Source organism: Bicyclus anynana, chromosome 4 (genome assembly GCF_947172395.1).
Source record: "Bicyclus anynana chromosome 4, ilBicAnyn1.1, whole genome shotgun sequence".
NCBI classification, from domain to species: Eukaryota; Metazoa; Arthropoda; class Insecta; order Lepidoptera; family Nymphalidae; genus Bicyclus; species Bicyclus anynana.
The window spans coordinates 16,843,619-16,864,975 of record NC_069086.1 but is presented as its reverse complement, the minus strand read 5'-3'; the positions used below and the strand labels follow the sequence as shown (position 1 = coordinate 16,864,975).

Here is a 21,357-nt window from a genome sequence, read left to right as displayed (position 1 = left end):
ACAACAACTCGTGTTAAAAATCTTTATCAACAACTTATCACCTTACAGAAATTACAAAATACATAAAATATTCCTTCGACACGTATAAGATGTCAAAGGAAATATAATACGCACGTGTACCTCGTAGGCTTTAAAAATAAAAGCTGACACTTTAATTTATGTCATACTATCCTACACATGATATGTAAAATCAAAAAAGGATGAAAACAAAGTTATTAGATTTACTATACAAATGTTTTGTACAAAATATATTTTTTAAATGATTTTGTAGTAAATTTTAAATCGCAATCATGTTTTGCCCCCACAAGAACTCGTATCTGCAGCTCGTGTGCGCGGTGAACCCTCGTGTTATAAATAAGGCTGTTGATAGGGCGATGGAGAAGAAGCACTTTGATCCACACACAGGTATGTAGCGTTGGACGTAGATTAGGATGAGCGAAGTACACGTAGATAGATACTAGAATCTAGTAGGTACAGCGCCCGCCACGAGATATTGTGTTTGTAAAGTTCAGCAGCTTCACAAACATAAAGATCCGTGACGAGCACTATACTATCTAGTAACTAGATAGATACTCAATAACAATATCCCTACTTAAGCACATAGGTACTTCGTTACACTAGTCTGATAAGTAAGTATTTTTTAATTTGACCAATATTTCACAATTAGTCGTAAACTCTGTTGGGTACGACCATCCTACTGAAAGACTATAAAGTAAGTAGGTAATAGGTACTGAGCTTTTCTATCTTCTCAGAAATTTTCAATCAATAAATCTCAGCCAGGATATGGAAAGAAACCTTTAAGTAGTTAGTTCTGGTCATATTCATGTTTTTTCAACATCTGATAGTGACCATTAAGTATATACACACAATATTATCACCCGAACTTCAATTTCCTACCATTTAATGACCTAGTTAATGTGTTCCTCCAGAAATCCCAGCAGCGCAAAGGCTAGAGTCAATGCAACCGTCTCTATACGCGCCCTGCGTGGACATAACTCGGGCTCGCCTGGGCTTCGGCCGCATAGGCTTGCGTCTTATAAACAGAGACCTTCACTCGCCCGACCAGCTGGTGCAGTTGCAGGCTTTACACAGTATATGGGATCAGGTATTAGATCGGTTGCATATATTGAAGGGATAACTTCTTACGGTACGGTAAACCGCTTCGTAACGTAACACTTTACGGAGAGACTCTGTCTGGCTTAACTTTCTCGTAAGGTGTCTTGTATGGACTTCCAAATACATCGGTCTCGAGCGGCCAGCATCCAGCGGCAACCAACACTGCGGGTCACCATTTAAGCACATTGGGGCCCCAACGTCTATCGGCTCTTCGAACTATGAGGCCTGCCTTTCAGCTTCGCGACTCGCTGAGCAATATAAGTGACTTTGATTCGTCTGCGGATCTCCTAATTTCTGATTCGATTACAGAGAGAAACTCCGAGCCCGCTAAGTCTTTCGCCTTCTAATAAGACTCATAGTTAGCGACCAAGTCAGATCCGTAGGTCATCTCTGGCAACACGCATTGTTCGAAGACTTTTATCTTCAGCACTGAGAAGTTTTAGACGTAAAGATGTTGCGGAGTTTCCCGAACGCTGCCCAGCCGAGCTGGATTCGGCGGTTCACCTCTTTCTCGAAAATGTGTCCTATTCTCGTATAGTCGAATGCAATCTTAATGACGACGAATGAATTTCTTCATATAGTGCGTTAACCTGTGTACTACAAGATTTTAGGTCACCGGTTAGGTAGGGGCGCGGCGGCAGGGCACCACCCGGCGCGCGCTTTTAGCGTACTTTATGTATCACCTGCGCGTAGGGAGACGTGCGGCTTATTTCGGAGATGTCATAATACTTTGCAAATACTCTTTTAAATTATAGTTTGAAGCAAAGTATTTACAATTTCACGGATAATCTTTCAGGTACAAATATCAGAGAATGCAATATTCCTGATCAACCTTCACGTAGGCTATCGTCTCGTAGATTTAATGCTGGCATCTGATCCCGTAATACGTGAAAAAGTGTGCCTCATACTCAGCACACTAGCTTCTTACCATCAAGGGAGGGAACAAATCACCTCGAGGATTAAAATTATTGAAAACCTCATGCGACTTATTCTGAGAGATCGAAGGGAAATAAGATATGCAGCTGCTTATACTTTAAGGACATTATCTAGAGATCGATGCTCCAGCGAAATGTTGCTAAAATGCGAAGGAATTGTTGAGAACCTGCTGAAATCAGTCATACACGAATACGCTGGTATAGTGCTTCTACATCTAAAAACTTTGGAGAACTTAATAGAATGGGACCCTGAGGGACCACTAAAAGCGAACGCTTTCCAAGTAATGTTGGAGTTATTTTCAAATGGGGACCCGAGAATTGTCTGTGGTGCAATGGACTGTATGACGCAATTGTGTAAACATCCTGTAGGAAAACAATTGGCTGATATTTACGACCTAACGTTTGTATTGAGACCTTACTTAGTATCCCCATCAATAGAAATAAGGATCAGTGCGGTCGGATTGATGGAGTATACCACGTTGACGACTCGGTCTAAATGGCGCGCTAAAGAATGCTGCGAAGAACTGACCAAGCGTTTAGTCTCATTATGTCATGTCCCGAACAAACCTCCGCTTCAGTTGAGATGTATGCAGGTTCTGATCAACCTCTGCGACTGTCCGGATATAAGATACCACATGAAACGGTTCTGGGAGAGAAAGGTTAAAGCTATAAAAATTCGGAATCATGAAGAATGGGATGGGACGACAGAAACGACCAGCTATGGCCTTGAAACAGGGCACAATTATAGAACTATGTGCATTGAAGGTGTCGAGACTATTAAAAATGATTATGGGGATAATGCTGAAGTTATCAACGTGCATAGTTACTTGAGACACATTCATGATGTCAAAGCAGGTTTACTTTATGCCATAAATTGGAAATCTTACATAGATTAAAGGATTTTTGTCACAGCGAGTTAAACCTGAGAGGTATAAACCCAATTATACATTTTTAGAATTCTCTCACATTTTCCAAGTATATACCTAGGTATTATTAAATTTTTGGTTGTAAATAAAACACATTGTATAAAACTTTGAGCATTTATTTAATAATTAAATCGAATCTAGGAGACATATTTTTGAGTAACATTTGGTATTTTGTTAATACATATACATTTTTGTGCCTTTGTTGGCAAACTTAAGTCTATCTAAAAAGTATAAGCTACATATTCAGTCCTTTACAATTCATTACATACTAACGCAAATGCATAGGAATAACTAAGAAGTATCACAAGACTTTATATAGTACCAAAAAGAGAAGACACCCTGAGAAAGCCGTTTCACCCATCTCCTCTTCCTTTGACCCTAATTAGGCGATGCTTCTGCACTCGTCAAAAACCCACTGAAGGCCCATTAAGGAGTCTACGATATTTACACATTCAAAACTAAAAACAGACAAACTCAAAGTTTTAAGTGCTTTGAAGCTAATCCTAAGGACTTCAAATAAATGAATTTTAATTCAGACACAGACACCTAGATTGGAGAAGGAATTTCCCATTTTAAACAATTTGTACGTACAGGCATTAATTACCTTGTTACTCGTAAAAGCATTGTCAGTTTCTTTTCTGTATTCTTAGTTATTCTTATGGCAAATGTTTATAAGTTATATCTAGATTATTTTACCATGGTATCTCGACATATTTACACAAAGTGTTCTTTGTTCTTGTGTATGTTTTAGTGCCAAACGTGACACATAGAAAAGACATTTTGAACACATTGAGACGCGCGAAAGAGCATCAGCCAAATCAGAGAGAACGGCTGACAAGCGGCAAATATCTTTGCGCGAACCATTTGAGGCCTCTTTTGTCTATAGACGTTACACATATAAGTTAAAATAATCTAGACATACATAAATGTTTAGCAATTGTTCCATACACAATACTGACGTCACATGAGTTGATATAAATTTGCACTCATGGCGATTTTGAGCATTTTGAATATACTTGTTTTAATTACTCATCATTCATTGTATTGCCACTAGATGTCGCTTATACAAACAATGAGATTTGTTGATTTTTATCGTTTTGTTTACAAAGTCTAAGTACATTAGTTTACCTGTTTCACAAATAAAATAAGTACACATATCAATACCTAGTTTCGTAGGAATGCAATAATATGGCACTTTCTAACCGCTACATCTATTTTCATTCAATTTAATATAATAAAATTAAGTATTGTCGTTACAATACGAATTTATACTAATAATAATATATTTAATGTCTACGTGTATTGTAGTGAAGCTATTTACAGCATTTTTTTAAAGAATATTTGGCATATATCTGTTTTTGATATGACCATTATTCCCATCAAACTAGTCGGAAAAGACTATTAGGGACTATTATCCAACGGGCGGGGATCGAACCTATTACCTCTCTGTTCCAGTACAATCCCATTACCATTAAGCTATTAAGGCTTTATCAACATTGCTAGATAAGGTACGGATTCAACTACTGTTGCCTCCGCAATTTTTAATAACCATCAGTGTAAATAAAATACTACAAGGAAGATTATTATAAGACTTAAGATATATTTACGATTCGCCATTGCTACTGTTTTATTTCAGTATAGTCTCACATGCCTATAAGTGTGGTAACACCTTTATTTACATTCATATTATAAAGTACGTATCTCAATAACAAATCTTTTTTGAATGTAAGTAATAAACTCAAAACTACTTTGCCGATTTGAAAAATTCTTTCACCAATAGAAAGCTACATTACGAAGGAGTAACACAGGCTATATTTCATCCCCGTATTCCCACGGGAATGGCAACTACGCGGGTGAAAACGCGAGGTTCAGCTAGTATTCAATAAATAGGGTTGACAACTTTACAAATAACTTCGTATTACATTTTAGTCAGCTGCCCTATATTTGGAAGATACCTGAAAAATAATGTTGAAAAAAAGCAAAAAAATAAATTCATCAGTTGTACAAAAGTATCATTTTTTGTTGCAAACGAACAAATACAATTGTGTACTACTTATTTGAACTTTCAAAATTAAAAAAAAATATACACCGTGAAAGTTCCTTCGTCCTAAACCAAAATCCCTCATAATTTACCTAATGTATATTAGCCATTAGCGTTATTATAAAAAAAAAAAAAGAAAATACAATTCAAGGAGTTACGATTGTAACAAACTTTCATACATCGATAATTTTAAAACATCCTGTATTTTCAAACACCTACCTATTCGCCGCGATGCGATTTTAGCCTAAACTAGGTCAAAGTTCAATGACTTCATACTTACGAAATAGAATTAAACAGGATGTTTGATTTTTTTTTTCATAAATTATTTTTTTTTGATAGTGATAAATTAGCTTGAGGTCATTTTTAATATTGTTAAGGGGTTTCTTGTATTGGACTCATAACTGTCGGGGCGGCTTACCGACAGTAAAACTAGCACGGTGTATTAAAAAAAAAACAAATTCCTGTCAATTGGTACTAACAGTTCACTAGTCACTGCACTCGCGGTCCTCTTGCACATATTTAAACAGCGCCTTGCACAGATCGTGCATGGTCGGGTCTCATCTACCCCCGCCTCGCTTGTTCAGGGGGTCATACACCTCCGCTTCGGAGTCGATCTCGTCCTCGGAGAGGGAGAGGGAACCCCCCACGCGCCGAGTGCGCAGACCCTCCTGGAAAACGCAAAAATCTTTATTTATTAGAATGTATACGGGTTGTGAATGTTAGCGGTAATGGAATAAGCATTGGTGTTAAGAACCTTTCGGATGATTATAATTACAAGTGATATTTAATGGTCACAGTTAGGGTTGCCAGGTCACCCAAATTAAAAGCCGGACAGCCAGTCTGGCCTGACATTTGGGTAAAAAGGCCGGACAGTCTACATTATTGAGGATTTTGTGTACATCAGTATTAATAAGTACGAAGATATTTTTAATGTAAAATCAAGCATTCATGATTATTGCCGTAAATTTTGTCGGTCGTTCGCCCGTTTGCTAAAAGTAAAGTCTAACAAAAGCCGGACACTGTTTATTTCGGCCGGACATGGAATAGAAAAGCCTAACTATGTCCGGCTTTATCCGGACACCTGGCAACACAGGTCATTAGCCACTCGTTCGTAGGGCAGCGTCTACTCTCGAGCGTCTAGTTACTTCTTTATCTGAACTTTTTATAGTCTAAGATCCGGCATTAGGAATATATATTTCGTATACCAGCTCTTATACTATAAGAGCAAATGCTAATTCAACTCTGTAGCGTCGCCAAATCAAAGCATTGGGTGACGGATGGCTATAAAGAACCTTGTTGTGTTAAGAACCTTCGTACGCCGCCTTAGCGGTATACAGGAAGAATTTTTTTCAAGTACGGATATTTTTATATTTTGTACATAAACAAAATTTAATGAACACGTATTTTTTCTTTTTTTTTTTAACTCAACAATAACAAAGTTATCGTTAGCTAAAGTTTAAACATTTAAACAGAATTTGAGGGTCACCCTATCGCTGTACTAAGTAATAGCACAGTAATAGGCAACTACAAAATCAGCTGGTAGGTACTAGGTTAGCGAGCGCCCGCGCCGAGGGCCGTTGACCTTTCTACGTTTATTTTTGTACCTATTATTTTTTATAATAATTAAAGGTCGTCACTTTTGAGTTGAGTATCGATTTTCCCTTCATACTTTATTGGGCTTAGGACCATCAATAATGCGTAGTAATAATAAAAATTATAAACTTTCGATTGGAATAATGAAATACAAATGATGATTATTATTACGCAAACTTTTGCATTAAAGGATGATTCGACTTAAATGCGCAAGCGACGGCAGATTGTCTGTCACTGGTCGCCCATCGGCAATTCGGCAGGCGTCCTCAGGGATTTTTCGATCCCCTCACCCCTGCCACCCCCGTCAGCCGAAGCCGAAGCGATATGACTACTGCCGGTATTTCTTTGTCGGCGTCTTACAAAGTGCCGCCAGCAGTTGCGCAGTTTGTTTGGGAATGTGTCCATTATTTTGTTATTTCTGAGACATAAATTGAAAAAAAAAGTTACATAAAATGTATCGAACTGTTTGTAGATTTATGTTCTATTAATGATACTGAACCACGAAAAAAAATGTCCGCACTAAAGTCCGAATCACCCTGTATAGCTTGGCAAGTTCGTTCCTAACACTCCCGATGCCCCGTGCGCACGACTTCATACCCGCGCAGTCCTTCCCTCTGTCCCGCGCGCACGACTTCACACCCGCGCAGTGCTTCCCCCGTCGCCCGCATATCATGGGAGTGTAATCAACGAACTTGCCAAGCTATAGCGTAAAGCATTTGCTATCATCTATATTTCAACGTCTACAAGGTCTTTAATACCCTCAAAGACCTTGCAGACGTTGAAATAAAGTGGAAAATTAATTGACACTACAACTAATCAACAATAAATTTCATAAACATTATTAATGCTAGCGAAATTAGTAATTGTTTATAGTAACAAATGCTCCATTTCCCAAGATATGTGAGTGTTAATGATATGTTTAAATTATGAATTCGCCAAAATTACTTTACATTATGATACATCAAAATATAATAAAGCTTTGGCTATCAAAAAATAATCTTTTACTCTACTCCTGCTTGAAAAACACATTATATCAGATAAGATGATGAAGATATTATAACGTCTAATATATCGATATGACTATTATGACATATAATATTTTCATCTGATGAAAAACAAAGTGCAAGTGAAGACGGCATGAACCGATGCCGCGTGATAAACATAGCCGCTTTAAGGTCCGTTTATATCTACAGACATTTAGCGTGCCAGACACGTGCTGTGGCAGACAGTATTCGTGAAAAGAATATTTTGTCTGTGCGGTTCATGTCTGTAGAGTCCTTTCCATTAACCTAAAATTAAATTGACAGCGCCTTACACAAATGTACAATAATACCGCCAATACCAAATGATAATGAGCGCCATTAAGACCTTAGCGCTGCGTCTGGGGTCTTTTTCCATGAAGGACTTGCATGGGTGTAGCGAGGTAGGGTCAGCTGCCCCCCCCCCCCCCCCCACATTTTAAGATACTTCTATACCAAATTTTAAACGAAAAAGTGACCATAACCGCTGGTCAGTGTAAATAGACGGTGTCTGTGGGTGTCTGCCACGCTACTTGTCTGCGACGCACTGTGTCTGTAGATATAAACGGGCCTTTACTCGTGTTAATTTATAAGCGTTGTACTAGGTGATATTATAATTTAATTACAAAGTTTGCTTATTAAAAAGCACGTCACAAGAAGCCAACACTTTCATTTAGTAATTTCCCAAAACCTGAAGGCGACGTGTGATATGTAATAATAACAAAACAATACACTATTAAGGCAACATAGAGCAACACATTTTACGGCTCTAGAGATTTTATTTGAAAACTTTCATTCGGCTAGTTAGAGCGCTTTCAGTGGCATGCGTATTTCATACGCAAACGCACTGTGCACGTCCGCTTCCTTGTATTTTCTTATGTTTTTAGTGTCATGCGTACCGACGGCCGTCCGCTGCGTTCGCTAAGGCATACGCAGAAGCTCGTGCGTATCGTCGGGATACGCACGTTCTCTTTGGTTAAGTTTCTTGTGTCACACGGAGCGCACGCATGTGAACAGTAATGGACATAAATACTGAATACGTAATTATCGAAGTTCATCATACACCAATGTTATGGTATAAAAATAATGATTTTTTTTTTTTTTATTCTTTACAAGTTAACCCTTGATTACAATCACACCTGATGATAAATGATGATGCAATCTAAGATAGAAGCGGAATAACTTGTTAGGAGGAGGATGAAAATCCACACCCCTTTCGGTTTCTACACGACATCGTACCGGAACGCTAAATCGCTTGGCGGTACGTCTTTGTCGGTAGGGTGGTAACTAGCCACGGCCGAAGCCTCCCACCAGCCAGACCTGGACCAATTAAGAAAACTTCAATCGGCCCAGCCGGGGATCGAACCCAGGACCTCCGTCTTGTAAATCCACCGCGCATACCACTGCGCTACGGAGGTCGTCGTTTATTAAAAATAGAGATGCACGTATTGCTGCGTGAAAAGAAATTAAATCTTCGTGATGATCACTTAACATCAAGTAAGACCAAGACCGCAGGTACTTTACTTTAGTTGAAAAAAATAATTGTAGAAAACATTACGAACACAATTCAGTTCTGTAACTTATATATATAAATTAACAAAAAGCATTACAAATCACACGTCACAAAGCGCCCGAGTACCAACCAAAAGAAAGTAAAAAGGCCCAACAAAGAATTAAAAAAAAATAAAAGTCTAAACCCAAACTAATGTGACTCGTGCAGCTCAATAAGTGCGCACCAGTTCCGTGTCGCTGATCCACGCAGCGCCGTCCTCTACACTCGATGACATCTACGTTATAAAACACCCAACGCCTTATTCATAAATACGGATTAACATAAATCTAATTCATTCTTTTGTGCTATAAACTCTGAATCAATAGGCTAGTTGATATATTTTTAAAAAACGTCCTAAATAGGGTAGTTGACTCACATCATATTTAATATAAAAAATATTAATTAGTACCTACATGGAATAAGAGTCCGAAATATATCGATATTAATTAATAAAAATTAAAGATTTCCAAAAAAACTTAAATCAAAAATAATGTATTTTTTCAAATTTCTCAAACGTCAAAATCACTGTCGTCCATTTTGTGACGTCACAATGTTACTTGACGTAGATACTAAAAGTCAAACTAATTGGTAACTAATATTTTTGTCAAACGCTCCCTTATAGTGACGTCATGAAACAGTTGAAATATAAACCGTCATGGCCGACAGGCGTCTTGGCTCGTATTGTCAAAATCATATTTAAAAACTAAAATTTTCATGTAATCACGTCTCAAAAAAATATAGAAAAAAAAATAATCTAGTAGAACGATAATGAAGAATTTAAGAACATTTAAAAAAAATGCCAACTAGCCTATTGGCTACCTTGTACTTGATATGAGCAATTGCTGACAAATATTCACTCACAAAGTTAGGTATATCTGGCTATAACTGACGTCACTAACATAGGCGTACAGGAAACCAATTTTAATTTACCAATAACCGGGTCTTGTCAAAAACCAAAAATATTGAAATAATCAACCGGACATGTATTCAATCTAAATTATTTTCTATTGACTGATTTGCAAGCAAACAACAAAGTCAAAAATTTTGTTAAACATTCATCCATACTGTAAATTAAATGTCTAGAGTAATGAAGATTCTGAGATTTTTGTAATATGAAATGTAAACTAAAATCTAATGTATGAAGTACCAAAATTGGTCGCATGCATGCCCAGGTTAGAGTAATTCTTTTTATGAAATAGTTAGTTTGACTTATTTCTACCAGTTAGTTACACACATATAACAAAATACCAAGTGACAACTATTACCATAAATCTAAACAGAATTATAGATAGCAATAATCAAAAATCAGATAAGAAACCTTTGGTCTACACTAATAGCGGAAGGAATAATAACAATAACCAACCAGGAGCCTTAGCCACGTGACATGTCAATTCTTTTTCTACAAACGCTCACAACTAACGCTTCGAAAACTAACAAAATGTATGGGATTGACATTCACAATCAATCGATCGAGATGTCGATCGGATCTGTCATTCCCATACATTTTCTAAGTTTTCGAAACGTTAGTGTTTGTAGAAAGAGAATCGACGTGCCACATGGTTACAGGCCCTGTGGTCGAGTTACACATCAATTACTATTACTACAAAGGCCTCATTCGCACGAGCGTTAAAAAAACGTTAAAGTCCTTAAACGTTTAAGCGTTGACGCTTTTATAACGATCTTAATTTAATGCATGGTCTATTACTTTCTTAGCAGTAATAAGACAAGTTTTATCACAAAGAAATTCACTTTTTAATATTTTTCTAAATAATTTAATAAAAGAAACGACAATGAGAATAATTAGTTTAAATCTAGTTTTTAAATGGAAACAAGAGACTCATATTGAAACTACTTTCATCATTCCTAACAAGTTAGCCCGCTTACATCTTAGATTGCATCATCATCAGTGAGACTGTAGTCAAAGTAGTTTTAAAGAATATAATAAAAACCTCAGTACAACTTATATCTATTACAGATATCCTTATTAAAAGACATTTAATATTCGATTACATATATATATGATATATTCTACCACAATGCGCCATAACGATATTTGACTACAAACATACCTCGAGGATCCCCGCGCTAGGTTCAGACGCGTACCCCTCAAAGTGTCTCTGGTCGTCCTCGTAGTCGGACGACGACGAGGACTCGTTGTCGTGGTCGCGCGCCGTGCGCACCGAGCACACCATCTGTGCCAGGTCCGTGAACGTGTAGCTGGAAAGAGACATAGACGAATATCTTAACAATAGATTCACCACAGAGAAAAATTACCCTCGCTTCGTCTCGTGTTTGTCGATCCATTAAAACGTCGCGTACAACGACACACCGCTTTAATATGTCATGTTATATATATACATGTAATATAAATAACGCTGCAACGTTAAGGTAGTGGCCTAAGTTTGTATGTTTGTAATTCGTAAGTCGTAAGTTTGTAAGTCTTGCTAGAGATTGTATGTTGCGATCGGTTTGATGCGATGCGTACCTACGATACGTATATGTGGACGCCTACCATTAAGCTCCACGTACCAATTCCTAAAAGGAGTTACTTAAGTATTGGTTGCGCAGTGGACTGTACTTTGGAGGGGGGGGGGGGGGGGGGGTTTGGAACATTTTTGGTTCTGAAACAAATCGGGAATCGTAATTTAGGCACTAACCTTGTAAGTTGGGATGTGTGGGATGTGACCTGGTGATGTTTCATGAGAGCGATTAACAAGGTAGCGGAAGCCCGCGACTTCGTCTGCGTGGAATTTAGTTTTTCACAAATCCCTCGGGAACTGGATTTTTCGGTATAAAAAGTAGCCTATGTGTTAATCCAGAGTAAAATCTATTTCCATTCCTAATCGGTTCAGTAGCTGCGGCGTTATAGAGTAACAAACACCCAAATATACATCCAAACAAACATCCATACGAACATCCATACAAACTTTTGAGTTTATAATATTAGTAGGATAGAATGAGCGGAAATAACCACAGGGGAAAAGGGGAATACAGCGCAACCAAGTACCTCCTTTTAGGAATGGGTACGTGGTAATCCCTCGATTAAAATAACTTCCTCACTCAGTTATAGCCGGCTGGTGGGCATCGTGTTTCCTCCCCTCCGCCGCCGCCCCGCTGACCCCCCCGCCGCCACCCCTCCTCTGCCCCTCGAAGTACGCCGAGCCGTGTCTGTAGCCAACTTCGCGGATCTCGTCGAACGAGCCGAACTGAAGCGTCTTGTACGAGTCTATCGGAGGACGGATGTATTCGCAGTAGTCCGATGTTTTTACCTCCTGAAAAATCAATACATATAAATAAAATTTTGTAATAATAATAATATATTTTTTTTATTTACTACTACTAGGGCTTAGTAGGGCTACAAAGGCCCATTGGTTAGTTACACTAAGATAACTTATAAAATATGTTAGAAGATACACAATTACATTTAAGAGGATAAAATAAATACATTAACAATCTCCCCGCACCAAAACAGAAATTCTGCAGGATTGGCGAGTCAGTCTTGCTTGCTAACATGTTCAAGATACTATTTATTTAAGTGTCTGTCTGTGATTTTAAACTGTGTTTGAAGGGAGTTTGAGCGACTTCCACTGGTAGATAGAGTAGGTTATTGAGCAACATAAAGGCTACTTTTTATCCTTGAAAAATCCATTGTTTCCGCGGGATTTTCGAAAAACGCTAAGGTAGTTGTGGACTTCCTAAATATTCTATACTTTAGACTTTCAGGCCAGTACATTTAAGTTTTATTGGATTAATTCAGGGGCGTATCTACCGTCGTATCAGCCGCATCAATGATACCCCGGTCTGCAGAGTCCTCTTACGTGTAAATGCGAAATTAGTAAAATGTAGGTAATCCACAATGCCTTTGTTTCCTTTGGTTAAGCGTGAGTTCAAAAGTTGGAAATCCTACATAGGTTAAGTCATGCTGTCATATTTATTTAAAGCAAGCATTTTCATTTCTTTTGTGAGAAATCTTTACCCTTCATGGGCCCTCCAAATTATTTTGATACAGGGCCCTGCAAGACACGTTACGCCACTGAATGATTTGTACACTAAATGTTCAAGCAGCGTTTAATGGAAGTGCCACTTAACCGAAAGGATGAAGTCTGGTATTTAACGATACAACACTTTAGACGATACGATCTTCAAAATATAAAAAACGCAGAAAATACATAAAGTCTACTACGATTCACTAAACATATTTTGATTTCGCAATTTCGAACTCACCTCCAATTGTCGATTACACGACACGTAGGCAAGCCTGCTTTGGATGTCGGGAAGATTTGGCACTTTCACTGGAGTTGTAAACGGATTCCACCTATAAAATGAATTCAAGCAAAATTAGTAATAAATCCGTATTTAGGACCGATTTTACCACCTCCTGAAAAATGTCGGTACTCCAAAAGTAAGATTTGTGACTTTCTTGCTGTATACAGCCGACGCCCTGCGGTTTCACTCAAGTAGTTCCTGTTCCCATGATAATACGGAGATAAAATATATGACTAACTAACGTGGCTTTATAAAGGTAAAAAAAAAATTCAAAATCGCTTCAGTAGTTTCAGAGATTACTCCGTATAGCCACAAAACTTTACCTCTTTACAATATTAGTATAGATCAAATAACAAAAGACAGAACTTGTGAAAAGACTATCTATTGCCAGCATTTTTTTAACATTCTCATTTGCAAACAAATGAAAGTGATTTCAATTATTGATAACTCTAGAATATAAATTGCAATCTCAAAAGTATTGCCAAAGGATTGCCGGCCTTTCCATTCATCTACCTTTTAAATAACCCTGAAAGAAACCATTGCTTCCACAGTTCCACATGTAATAAAAAAATCAAGCAATTGTTAAATGTACAAAGAAATTCTTACCGTTTCCATAACAACCACCAGCCAGACAGGTCGTCGCCGTAATTTGTGAGATCTGTGTCGTCCTGGGAACCGACGTCGATGGCCAAGATATGCTTAGCACCCAGTGACCGCATCACGTCGGCTGAAATTTGAAACACCTTGCATTAGAAACTGAACCTTAACTAATTATTAGTTTCAGTAACATATAACTTGGCCATTAGCCACAGATGTTTGATTTACAATCTTCAATTCTTTAAATTCAAAGTATCTTCTAATAAAACAGTAAAAGACATTCGACAATAAATTCGCTACGATATTGCAAAATATGACAATAGAATACAATCAAGGCAATGTAATCAAAATGATGCAACAAATCAAAATAGTTGGTGTGACCTTGATGCAACATAATTGTTTTTTGTATGCCAAACTGTAGTGTCATTTAAATTTGGATATAAATGATGGAGTAGCTTGTAGCCCCAATGTCTTATTGTTGTCAACGAGCTATTGTCTAGACACAAACGTTGCAGGAGTGGTGTTCATGCAACATATAATGCCGACATAAGCGCATTTGATTCGAGGAAACTCTTTTAGTCAATAGCCACATCAAATTATTTGGATGTTCTTCACGGTTTCCCGCGTACATCCCATTTCTGAGAGAATATCGGTTTAAAGAGTAGATCATATGCTAATCCCACCTAATGTTTCAGCCACATCTAATTGAGATCCATATTTAGCATTACTGGCGTGAAAACGTAACAAATATAAACTAGTTCTAATAACGACATATTACATAGCTAAAGTGAATTAGATGACACTAACCTGGTACATTATTGACGTAGCAGCCGTCCAGCAGTAGATGCCCATCACTAGGGTCGCATATAGGCGGAAAGATTCCCGCTATGCTCATCGACGCGCGGCAGTACCTCCATAGCATGCCTACCATTCACACATAGTAATATTTGTCTGGACAACTTGTTGGGCAATCACTTATAGGAGAACCTTTTAGGGGATGTGAATGTAAGGGGTATGTGAATTACGACTTCATATTACATTTATTGAAAATAAATTAATATAATTGTGTTAAAGGAAATTAAATCTACTCGAATGTAGTATAAAAAGGGTAATTAAATCTACGATATTTTAAATTTAGGACTATTGTCTTAAGCGATATTAAGAACGTCTCAACTCTCAAGTTTCATCTAACGGGACTACAGTGTAAATGTCTTTTGTTTTAAAACATTGTATTGTCCAGACAAATCCCTGTGTTGTCATTACTTACCTTACTGGGAAACTGAGTGTAAATATTGACTGAGATCTATTTCTTCAACCACGCATAATTTGTAGGACGCCTCAATTTTTAGCACAGGTTTGTAATTTCGTAACTAAGGTAATATAAGGATTATGTACCATTAAAGAATTTAAGAATGGTTTCATATGTGATTAGTTGGAAGACAGGTGCGTATTTAAAATGCGACGAAAGTAGAAAAGAGATTGTTAGAAAATGGTGCAATAAGATAGAACTGACCGAGGAACTAATGCGCTATAATGTAAATATTTACACTCAGCCTAAATCGAATGTAGAAACTTAATACGCACGAGCCATTGCGATTGGCTGGTGTTCTTTGACGCACGTCTGTGATTGGTTGTTTTTTTCCACGCACAAGACAAACTGTGCGTTGTGATTGGTTTACCTGGGAGGTTGTTGACATAACCGCCGTCCAATAGGAGGTGGCCGTCTACAGGGTCGCAGAGGGGGGGCATGTACCCGCTCAACGACATCGAGGCGCGTATGTACCGCCACAGGGAACCTGCGGCGCGCGCATTTCAGTTAGACACCAAGATATCAATATAAAAGATAATCTATATCCAATTGTTACCTCCAACAATAATTTTCAAAATGTAGATGTACTTTCAAACTGCAAATTATATTACTAATATTGGAAAAATCACGAATATATAACAACATCATTCTCAATACTTGTCTTATAAGACTGGATCCGTACTAATATGAAATAAAACGAAAAACCAATCGAAATATTTCTGTGCGCGCTTATATTAATAATGTCCATTGTCCAACACAATCCATGGAAAGGAAATTACCTCGGAAATACGGTAGATCGCGAACACTGCTATTTTTATGGGTATTTTATATCAGAACATACTTTTACAAATAGTAATCATAATACAATCTCAAATTAAAACAGTAAGCATTAAATAGATTAATTATTGTAAGAACTGAAATTCTGAAAATAGAGAAGATTTTTCAACATTTTAAAGTATATATTGCCACATAGCAGTTTTATATATATACAATATCGATATACAGGGTGATTCGGACTTTAGTGCGGACATTTTTTTTCGTGGTTCTGTATCATTAATAGAACATAAATCTACAAACAGTTCGATACATTTTATGTAATTTTTTTTTTCAATTTATGTCTCAGAAATAACAAAATAATGGACACATTCCCAAACAAACTGCGCAACTGCTGGCGGCACTTTGTAAGACGCCGACAAAGAAATACCGGCAGTAGTCATATCGCTTCGGCTTCGGCTGACGGGGGTGGCAGGGGTGAGGGGATCGAAAAATCCCTGAGGACGCCTGCCGAATTGCCGATGGGCGATTAGTGACAGACAATCTGCCGTCGCTTGCGCATTTAAGTCGAATCATCCTTTAATGCAAAAGTTTGCGTAATAATAATCATCATTTGTATTTCATTATTCCAATCGAAAGTTTATAATTTTTATTATTACTACGCATTATTGATGGTCCTAAGCCCAATAAAGTATGAAGGGAAAATCGATACTCAACTCAAAAGTGACGACCTTTAATTATTATAAAAAATAATAGGTACAAAAATAAACGTAGAAAGGTCAACGGCCCTCGGCGCGGGCGCTCGCTAACCTAGTACCTACCAGCTGATTTTGTAGTTGCCTATTACTGTGCTATTACTTAGTACAGCGATAGGGTGACCCTCAAATTCTGTTTAAATGTTTAAACTTTAGCTAACGATAACTTTGTTATTGTTGAGTTAAAAAAAAAAAGAAAAAATACGTGTTCATTAAATTTTGTTTATGTACAAAATATAAAAATATCCGTACTTGAAAAAATTTCTTCCTGTATACATAACCAAAGCTTGCGTTTAAACATTGCCTGTATATGTGCGCTATAACCAAATGATGATACGATGGGAACTGATAATTTAATGATGATACGTGCGCGAATATGATTGATGAGTATGAAGATCCCAAACAGTTTAGTATTATGCATAGTCATATTGAAGTTAATAAACATATTTACCTAGTAATATATACTCATACGAATATGTATCATAAATGTATTTTTCGGGATCACTCAGATTAATAAATCCTAATTGTTCTAATGTCAAAGAATTTTTTTATCTAAAGGCCTAGCCTTGTAAAGTGGAAATTTCCAAAAAAAAATTTCTTAGTGAATCCTGAATCACAAAAGAAAAATATTAACTAAAGGGGAATGCGCATCTCGGGCCAGGCCTACCCTAACCACCCGACAGTTTACTTATATCCAAAAAAAATCTTGATAATTCTACTTTCATAATGAAATCATCACTTTATAAAAAAAAAGTTTGCTACAACGTTTTACGACTTTTTTCATTCATCTTAAATTTGTCCACAACGTGGGTAAGCCAAGATCGTTGGCCATGCAGCCTGACTTTTAAGATATTTTTTATGGACTTATAATTAGTTAGTTTGTTTGTTTCCTTGTTTGTTAAACTTGTTGGTAACAAGATAAAATAATACAGCTTCAAATATCACTTTACCGCTTTAGTACACCGGCGAACATTTTCCCTCGAAGAATAATAAAAAAATGTATTTTTATTCAAGAAACATATTTTTATTAAGCGAATTAATTAACCAAATCCTTATTTATAAATCATATATTATCATCTCCATATACTTTTATACGGGGTTATACCTGGGTTCCCTGGGCCGACGTTGCATGGGTCAATGGGCATTCCCCTTTGAACTGCTATGACTTCTTCATTGTCTGTCAGTCAGTTATCCTTTTGTATATAATACACTGATTCAACCGCGTATTTTCATAAAACCTGTGACAGTCGCAAATAATGTGGTTTTCTATTGGTAAAAGAATTATTGAAATCGGCTCAGTAGATTCAGAAATTAAATAAAATAAATTAACTCTTTATAATATTAGTATAGATATATAGATCAATCCTTGGACGCGTACTATATTAGACATGTTTCACTTGCGCAATGACGTAGTCTGCGCACTTACATATGGGCGTGAGGTAGTTTGTTACACAGTTGAGACATTTTACAAATATTATTAACAATTACTTTTAATTATAAATCAAAAACTTTATTTAGATAAATAACTGGTTTTTGTACTTTATTTTTTATAATTATACTAGCAGATCATTTCTTTTTTTTATTTATTTATGAAAGTTCTTCAAAATCGTTCCACACAAAAGACGAAAATTATTTTTATTACAATTTTTTTTTCTTGTATTTTTCCAGTAGCAAATAGTAAATAGTAATTCTGCTATTTAATGCGGTAACAAAACTAACAAATAAAAGAATTTAAAATCAGCCTAGCCATTTTAAATTTTTAGACAGTGTAAATAACCTGAATTTGTTTTATTTATAGATTTATAGTTAGGGACTACGGAGTGCGTATCGCTCGACAATAATGACGGAGTCTTTTTTTATAACAAAACAATGTAAATACATCACAACAATGAAAAATGATGCATGCTAAAGACTGTACAATCAATATACAACTTCTATACTACGACGACATTCGAACTAAAGGGATACTACAGTGATGGAGAAAAAAAAAAGAAAATAAGAACTTCAAGAAATGAAAAAGTAGAACCACACTCATGCATATACATGAAGGCAGATAGTATGTGGACAGATGTAAGATATGGTCAATGGATATACAACATTTATAAAAACACATACATACAACCCGACATTGTGAACGCACCGAATCAAATTAATGCAATCGTTAAAGTTATACCCAAAATAGTAAGCGTTATTCTGTAAACCAATCACAAACGCTCGTTTTTTTTTTTAAATCATTATTGTTATTATTATTATAAAATAAGTAATGACAACACAAGGCAACGAAATGTCGGATTCGTATTAAAGAGAAGAATTTCGATAGATATATATATATTTTTTGAGTTTTTAGTAAATAAATGCGGGTAGGTTCGAAATTATATAAAATAAAAAAAATACGAATACTTCACACAATTGACACTTAAATATACGTACACATAAATGCAAGTGAGTGTGGTTATGGGAGGTAAAAAAAATAATCACTGTAGCGGAATTGTAATAGCCTAATTTAAAATAGCTTCATGGGATAGATTTTTTATCATCTTTAAGCTATCTTCAGACGCTCCAACTTAAAGGCAAGCGATTTTCTTGCAGGAATGTACTTGAAGATACATGTCACATTGCAAGTTTTACAAAACTTTATGATCTGGCTACATCAGTTAGATTGTGAGAATTCGCTCATGTCGTTAGTTTTCAAAGAAATTGATTGAATTGTAGTAATTGTTAAATCAATTTAAGTAACGATGTTCAGTAAAAAACTTGAAATTTTCTGAAGATAGCTAACTCAGATGATATGGTTTTATTTATGTTTAAAATCCCACCTCTATTAAAATCCTGTCATCACCATCCCACCATAGATATCGAAAATCGTATGATGGTATGGACTATTCCGCAGACATACATACAAAAACAAAAAACATTGTGACATTACAGAAACTGTAAACACATATATGTATAATTTTTTCGTGTGGTTTTTTTTACATCTGGTCAGCAGACCTTACAAAGGAGATGTTTCATGTAAAATATTGACTTTTTAAAATTATATGTTGCGATTACGATTGTAACTAAAGAAAATATAATTGTCATTTCTTGTCGGCCTATCTGTTTTGGCTTTAATACTTCAAACTTAAATGTTACAACTGAAAATGTTTCTTTTTTGATGTAACTTATTAGCACATTTAGATATTAATACAATATTTATTTAAAGATTCTTAATTATTATAAAAGTATTGATGTTAAATGGCATAAACTGAATTTGGTTGTTTTTTATTTCTTTTTAATTTTGTTAAAGTTCCACATAAATATAGAAGACTATAGCTTGGCAAGATCGTTGATGATACTTCCATGATATGCGGGCGACGTGGGGGGAATGAATGCGTGGGTGTGAAGTCGTGCGCGCGGGGCATTGCTACTCCCCCCCCCCCCTCCCAGCCCGCGAAGACCATTGGAAGTGTTACGAACGAATTTGCCAAGCTATATTTAGTGCAATACTGATACATCTCCTCTGATTGAAACATAAATAAGCAACAACTTGGTGGCATGCAAAAATAACACGTAACACAACATAAAATTAAAGTTCATATTAAATATTCCTAATTAATAGTTCCTTGACGGTACAAGTGTCAAATCACCAAACCAAAATAATGTTTTCGAGTTAGTATATGTGCGAAAGCAAATTAATAATTGTATTATAAACACAAATAAGACAACACACAAAATTCCCTGTCCATGAATGTGTTGTGTTAATTAAATTAGTATTATTATAAATCTGTAGAGATAAAAAAAATGCGTATTTTTGTCGAATCGCAGAAAATTCTCGTATAAAATTATATCCATGTATATAGTAAAATTTTCTGTAATTATATTATTTTCTGCTAGCTGACGCCCGCGACTTCGTCCGCGTAGAATTTAGTTTTTCACAAATTCCTCGGGAGCCATGTATTTTTCCAGGATGAAAGTAACCTATGTGTTAATCAAGAGTAAATTCTATTTCCATTCCAAATTTTAGCCGAACCGGTTCAGTAGTTGCGGCGTTAAAGATCCATACAAACATTCGCGAATTTAATGGCCCAATGCGGATTGGCAGACTTCATACACGCAGAGAATTAAGAAATTCTCTGGTATGCAGGTTTCCTCACGATGTTTTTCCTTTACCGTTTGAGACACGTGATATTTAATTTCTTAAAATGCTCACAACTGAAAAGTTGGAGGTGCATGCCCCGGACCAGATTCGAATCCACACCGTCCGGAATCGGAGGCAGAGGTCATATCACGGCACTATTACATCACAGTTATTATTTATGAATAACTATTGCAACCATAAATGCTGGCTTGAAAATGACCTCGCAGAGAGAGTTGAAAAGTTGCGATTAAAAATCCAATTATAATTTATGTTTTTTTTTGTTAATTTTGCTTGCAAACAAATCCCAACGCATAACGTTCCGATTGGTCAAAGACTTTGACGGTTGGATACAATTAA

General features: G+C 36.4%; 2 protein-coding genes across 10 annotated transcripts in view; one reads left to right on the top strand and one right to left on the bottom strand.

Moving 5' to 3' along the window:
* Positions 1-183: 183 nt before the first annotated feature.
* Positions 184-2,947, top strand: LOC112052047 (uncharacterized). The gene is made up of 3 exons (XM_024090949.2): positions 184-405; positions 930-1,105; positions 1,913-2,947. Exons 1-3 carry the CDS (start codon positions 291-293, stop codon positions 2,945-2,947), a joined length of 1,326 nt encoding a protein of 441 aa, XP_023946717.2. The 5' UTR covers positions 184-290.
* A 125-nt stretch (positions 2,948-3,072) lies between these two features.
* Positions 3,073-21,357, bottom strand: part of LOC112052039 (neuropathy target esterase sws) — a 52,476-nt gene continuing 34,191 nt past the window's right edge. For 5 of the 9 annotated variants that reach the window (XM_024090933.2, XM_052881373.1, XM_052881378.1 and 2 more), the window contains 7 exons: positions 15,725-15,841; positions 14,055-14,175; positions 13,407-13,497; positions 12,243-12,454; positions 11,252-11,399; positions 9,367-9,417; positions 3,073-5,686 (listed from right to left, as the gene is read on the bottom strand). In XM_024090933.2, the coding sequence (XP_023946701.2) occupies positions 5,576-5,686; positions 9,367-9,417; positions 11,252-11,399; positions 12,243-12,454; positions 13,407-13,497; positions 14,055-14,175; positions 15,725-15,841 (851 nt within the window). In that variant the 3' untranslated portion in view covers positions 3,073-5,575. Of the gene's footprint in view, positions 5,687-9,327; positions 9,418-11,251; positions 11,400-12,242; positions 12,455-13,406; positions 13,498-14,054; positions 14,176-14,852; positions 14,970-15,724; positions 15,842-21,357 lie in introns of all 9 variants that reach the window. The other 4 variants (XM_052881374.1, XM_052881379.1, XM_052881372.1 and 1 more) reach the window with 3 other exon arrangements.